Consider the following 6,247-nt stretch of genomic DNA (forward strand, 5'->3'; position numbering starts at 1 on the left):
GGGGGGACCAGAAGGGTTTGGGAGAGACCTTGTTTCCCCTAGCGCCCGCTGGCATAACAAGGAATAATGGCCCCAAGTTGTTGGAGAGTAGGTTTAGATTAGACATCCATAAGAACTACTTCACAGTCAGGGCGACTAGGAGCTGAAACCAACTTCCAAGGGAAGTGGTGCTGGCTCCTACCCTGGGGGTCTTTAAGAGGAGGCTTGATGCCTACCTAGCTGGGATCATTTGAGCCCAGTTTTTTCTCCTGCCCAGGCAGGGCATCGGACTTGAAGATCTACAAGGTCCCTTCCAACCCTATCTATGATTCTATGAAATGAGGAATACTGTGTTTTTCTCCATTTTTCTGTGTGAAACAGAAAACCTGGGTCCCCAATAATCACAAAGCATGTCTACCATTATAGACAAACCCAAGCTAACTTTAAACTAGCTAGTGCAAGTATCAGTAGCAGTCTAACCATAGCAGCACATAGTCCATCATGAGCAAAATTGTCCTGCTTCTCAACTGCTTGCAAAGATTGTGACTAGAGCTTAAAAACACCCTTTGTTTTAGATATGAATGATCACTCAGCTTTCCAAGTCACCACTTAACTCAGCCACTGAATTAAGTGGAAAAAAACCCATGAGTTAAGGAACACCATCAAAAACATTTGACCAATTCCTTTGCACTTTTGGATGGGTGTAATGAATTATTTTGTCTTGATCTCCAAATAAAAAACAGTGTGTTTTCAGACTTAGTGTTCATTTTTCAGGTAACAATTACATGTAGTTGCTTTGCAACACAAAAAGAGAAAACAGTGTTGTTCTGTAGATCAAATTCTGCACTCTCACTTTAGTGGGATGCCTGAGCAAGATGTTCAGGATTTGGCTATATATATAGAATATTTTGACAGAAGGGTGACAGAAGGAAAGAAAATATAGTGTCTCATTAATACAACCAAATAATATTTATAGAATAAAAAACTAAAAATATGTATTCAGCATATGGATAACTTTTAATAGGAACTCTATTTCAGTGAACTAACAGGAAATTTTAAGAGTTAATTTAAGAGTTAATTTAGGTTAAACATTACTCTTGCAGATTATTCAGTTAGACTTATTGAGATTACAGTTTTTAAAAAATTCTTTTGAAAGAAAAGTACCATTTATCTAATCCAGTTCCTTAAGAAAATATCCTAAGGTGGCCTCAGGAGTCTTCATTTACCTAATTTAATAAGAGGGTAATTTATATTCCACAGTCAGTAACTTGTGATGAATATTACTATATTTGCAAGTTTACCTTGGCTATCATGAAATATCTACATATATTTTACTACATAAAATTAAATGAATAGGGTCTTCTGAGATAATGCAGTTATTTTAGATCAATGCACTATAATATTTTCCTTTTTTTTTTTTAAAGGTATTTTCTTTGCTTCAAATATATGAAAATGAATACTTAACCCATTGAAATTACAATCTTTCTTAAAATTACTGCTTCTAATAACTACCTAACTTGCTTGCTAATTGTCATCTCTAATCTCTGCCAAAATTTTTTTGGAAAGTAATTCTTGATTCAACAGACTCTCTTTCAGTGGTTTTCAAACTGTTGAATGTGCACTACACAGAGCTTAGACTAAATTTCTGAAAAACAGCTACCAAAGACATAAATGATAGAAGGTATGCATCTAACCACCTGATTGCACTGAGAACTGCTGTTGCTATTTAAATTAAATCTATGACCTGCTGATTTCAATGTTAAGACTCTCACAGATTTCAGCAGACCGGATTTTAAATTTCGTAGTTTCATAGTTAGTAGGGTCAGAAGAGACCTGAGCAGATCTTCAAGTCTGACCCCCTGCCATAGCAGGAAAGAGTACTGGGGTCAAACGACCCCAGCAAGGTGTTTGTCTAGCCTCCTCTTAAAGACCCCCAGGGTAGGAGCCAGCGCTGCTTCTCTTGGAAGTTTGTTCCAGATCCTAGCCACCCTGACAGTGAAGTAGCGCCTCCTGATGTCTAATCTGAATTTACCCTCTGCCAGCTTGTGACCATTATTTCTAGTCACTCCTGGGAGTGCTCGGGGGAACAGTGATTCCCCCAGTGCCTGCTGGTCCCCTCTGACTAGTTTGTACCAGGCCACTAGATCCCCCCTCAGCCTTCTCTTGTGGAGGCTGAACAGGTTCAGGTCCCATAGCCTCTCCTCGTAGGGCCTGCCCTGCTGCCCCCTGATCATGCGAGTGGCCCTCCTTTGGACCCTCTCCATGTTGTCCACGTCCCTCTTGAAGTGCGGCGCCCAGAACTGGACTCTGTACTCCAGCTGTGGCCTGACCAGTGCCGCATAGAGGGGGAGGATCACCTCCTTGGACCTGCTTGAGATGCATCTGTGGATGCATGACAAGGTGTGTTTGGCCTTCCTGACTGCATCCCCACACTGCCGGCCCAGGTTCATTATGGCATCACTGATGACTCCAAGATCCTTTTCTGCCTCTGCACTGACGAGAAGGGAGTTCCCCAGCCTGTGGGTATGGTGCTGGTTCTTCCTCCCCAGGTGCATCAATACTCAATTCTAAAATGTATATCCTGAATTTTAAAATGTATATCCATTAAACACTAAATTTTAAAATGTATATCTATTTCCCATATTATAAGATATGTTTACCATATTATAAGTGTGATCTGTAGTCCTTATTCCGAGACTTTGTATTCACATTAGGTTCAAAATGATCCGGATCAGCCTGTGTAAGTGATCTGTCATGATCCTTGTTATTCTGTCAATTATTTGTTTTATCTGCAATATTTTACCAACAGTGATTTTATATTTTCTTCCAAATATATTAAACACATTGGGCCTGGAATCAGTCATGCACTACCCACAAAATTTCCCCTTCAGGATGCTAGATCTAACAGTTAACCAATCTTTATTCCATTAAATATCTACTAGATTGACTTTTGTATACAGCTAATATTTTTTAAATTGGAATGTCATGCAGAACTAAGTCATTTGCTTTACACAAGTCATTGTGTTAACCAAACTTGTAAGCACATTAAAAAATGATATCAGGTTTGACAGGACCTATTTTCTCTAAAACTATGTTGACTGATTTCAGTTACACTACTGTTATTTAATACTGTATCTTCTCATATACCTCACTCCTCTTGTTTTAGGAGGCAGAATATTGCGGGGGAAGAGAGATTTTTCTAGTGTATGGCCTAATGCTGGCTCTTTTGTAGAGAGGTTGTGATGTAAAGTTGCTGCTGCTGCTGCTGCTTCTTAGCCAGCAAGCAGCAGGGGTAGAGTCCAGTGTTAACCCTTTAACAATTTGGCAGTGGTTTTTGGGTGCTTAGCCAAAAGCTACTGGCAATTCAGTAATGGCTGTGAAAGGGTAGAACTGAACTTTACCCTGCTACTTCATGGTTGAGAGAAGAGCAGCAGCCCTTTTGCAACACAGCTTCTCCATGCTTCTACTCCTCCATTCTTCTCTTCCAGCAAAGAAAATCAGGTCCTCCCCACCCTTTTAAGACACAACCACCCAATTTTGAAGGACTGATTTTGGGGGGAAAGGTACATGTGCTATATTAGTGAATGTGGTAATTTACTTGTTAACATCACTGAGATAAATTGGAATAAGTTTGCACCCTTCAGTGCAAACTGGAATATGATCAGACTAAGACACTGTTCTGTAAATTTACATTTGGCAGTTTTTCTTTTTAAGTATGTGGAAAAGTTATAAATGTATAGTGTGAAACTACAAATCAAATTATGCAAAGCCTTTGAAACCACCAAATGATTATGACAGTTAACCACCAAGGACAAGTTTAGTACTGTTTAATATTGGCTGTAAGAGTGTTAAGAAAGATTGTTGTATGTACCAACCTCTCTTTCTCAGCTCACCTAGATCCTGGGTATAGACAGATACAGTATAACCATAGTATGGGTACCAAATCGTACAGGAGCTGTTACAAAACATCTTTTACTTCCTCATGATTTGGTAAGGAAAGAAGTGTAGCAAGCTGCCCCAACTTTCACCTGTTTCATTCAGGGTCAAAGTTAGGACAGTTTAACTAACTTGTAACATCACAGAGTCATGCAGACATAACAGTCGACATGTCTACACGAGATGGTAACTGTGCAGTAGCATCACTAAAAAGGCGTTTGCTGGCTCTACTGCACAGTAACTCTGGTATTGCAGTTATTCAGTATTTGATTATAAAAATACCAAATACATATACAGTAACTACTGCACAGTAGCGTCGTGTGTAGACCTGCCCAGTTAAACCATAACAGCTACCACATTCAGCCAAGTCTCATCTTCCCTTCTTTTTAAGTGGTTAAAATGTATGTTCATCCATATCTCCTGTTTTGATTTATTTGAAGTATTATGTAAAAACAGGAGTGGACCTTTTGTTAATTAACATTCTCTTCTAGTAAAAACTACCAGTGATATATATATATATGTCTGTCTATCTATCTAGACAGAGATCTCTATATATAGGGATAATTAGAGAAGTTTAATTAGATAGACACTTGCAATGCAGTAAGGACAATGGTGGATCAGCAGCATACTATGTCACAATAATATGAGGCAATGGGGACTACTGAGTAGACCACAGGACTGAAAGGGTGGAGACTGGATTCTGTTTCCAGGTCTTTTCACCAATCCTGAGCAATCTCACATTGCTGTAATTCAGCTTTCTGTTTTGTTAAATGAGGATAATTATACTTGTCTTTTTCAAAAGTTCTTTCTGAAATTTAAAGATCCAAAATAATTTTTGAGATCCTTGTACAAAATGTACTATGGAATGCAAAGGCTTTTGGGTTTGGGTTTGTTTGGAGGTTTTTTGGTTTTATTTTTAGATTGGTATGGATTTCTAGTGGGATTACACTTGGACTATTGAGTTTTTCTAGAAGATTATTGGGAAGTTTTTATAATACAAAATATAATTTCTGTTTAATGTAATATCTTTTATGAGTTGGATAATGAATATCTTTTCTCTTGCAGGGAAGTTGATCAAGATTCTGATGGTCATGTCAGCTTCAAAGAGTTTGAATCTGCAATGAACTATGGACAAGATGAAGTATCACCTCTGCACTTTGCCTAGTGTATTTTCTGGTGAAAAGACAAAGCAAAAACTTCAGATCTCAAGACAGTTTAAAAAAATCAGTGGAACTTCATTTGTTCCATGAGCATTTTAAAAAATCTGACTATAAATGGCAACTTTGAAGAACTGCCTTTGAAGCTCTTCTTTTGACAAGTAGGATGTAGTACTGTAATTTACATATATGCATATGTGTGGAATATTTACAGTATTTGGAATCTAACTTGTTCCTCAACTTACTCTCCTTGGCAACATGAATTATGTACCTTTTCTTTTTGGATCTATAGATGAAAAGACAAAGGTTTTTGTTTCAAGTTACTTTGTATTCGATCTCTTGGCTTTTTCAACAGTATTTCACTAACAGACCCAAATGTCTTATACTCCTTTATAAAGATTTTGCCTAAGACTAACTAGTAAAAACTACAGCTGATAAAACCAGTTCTTTTTAAACCCAGGTTCAACTTCTCCCACTGCTCCTGCTCTCTGGGTCTCTGGGTTATTCTTCCCTCCTCCAGCTTCTGCTTCCTGCCCCTACCCCTGGGGTAGGACAGGGAAGTCCACAGAGGATTTGGGAGCCTGAAGCCCACACAGAGGTCAAGGGGAAGCCTGTGCTGCCCACGCAGCATGCAGCCCAACAGGGGCCACAGCCTGCATGAGGTGCAGCTCCTAGTCACTCAGAAGTTGGACAATTCTATTTTAAATGGTCAGTTTACATGTTTTGCATATAAACACATTGCCTTCTTAATATAATATCACACATTGTTTTTCTGTGCAAGATTGTTCATTGGTCAGTTAAACGTGATTACATTCCAAAGCATCACAGTTTAAAAAATAGGAATTGAATATGTATTATTTAATAAGCATAAGAAAACAACGCTTAAGCATTTTTCAAATTGAATCAATTCTTTTTGAGATTAAAAGAAATTTCTAAAATGTGTTCATAAGGCCTGAATGTGGCTTGCCAAAAAAGTTACTTATCCAAATCTTCAGTTGATTTCCGTGAACACTTTGGCAAGATAGGTGCATTTCCTAAAACATGATGAGCTAAAACATAAGATAAAGTATGTCCTGGCTTCCACAGGCATGTGCTCATACACATTCTCCTAGCCAGTAGATAATGATGGAGGCGCATTTTATGAGATTCCCAGTTCTTTTAGCTTCAGACATGGC

At 38.4% G+C, this 6,247-nt stretch overlaps 1 protein-coding gene across 3 annotated transcripts in view; it reads left to right on the plus strand.

The window, feature by feature from the left end:
- The window catches only part of EFCAB11 (EF-hand calcium binding domain 11), a 210,871-nt gene extending 204,825 nt beyond the window's left edge, over window positions 1-6,046 (plus strand). For 2 of the 3 annotated variants that reach the window (XM_019518673.1, XM_019518675.1), the window contains one exon: window positions 4,981-6,046. In XM_019518673.1, coding sequence (XP_019374218.1) covers window positions 4,981-5,039 — 59 coding nt within the window. In that variant the 3' untranslated portion in view covers window positions 5,040-6,046. The remainder of the gene's footprint in view (window positions 1-4,980) is intronic. The other variant, XM_019518672.1, reaches the window with a different exon arrangement.
- Window positions 6,047-6,247: the final 201 nt, after the last annotated feature.

Source organism: Gavialis gangeticus, unplaced genomic scaffold (genome assembly GCF_001723915.1).
Source record: "Gavialis gangeticus isolate Ggan-Ray unplaced genomic scaffold, GavGan_comp1, whole genome shotgun sequence".
Classification (NCBI taxonomy): domain Eukaryota; kingdom Metazoa; phylum Chordata; order Crocodylia; family Gavialidae; genus Gavialis; species Gavialis gangeticus.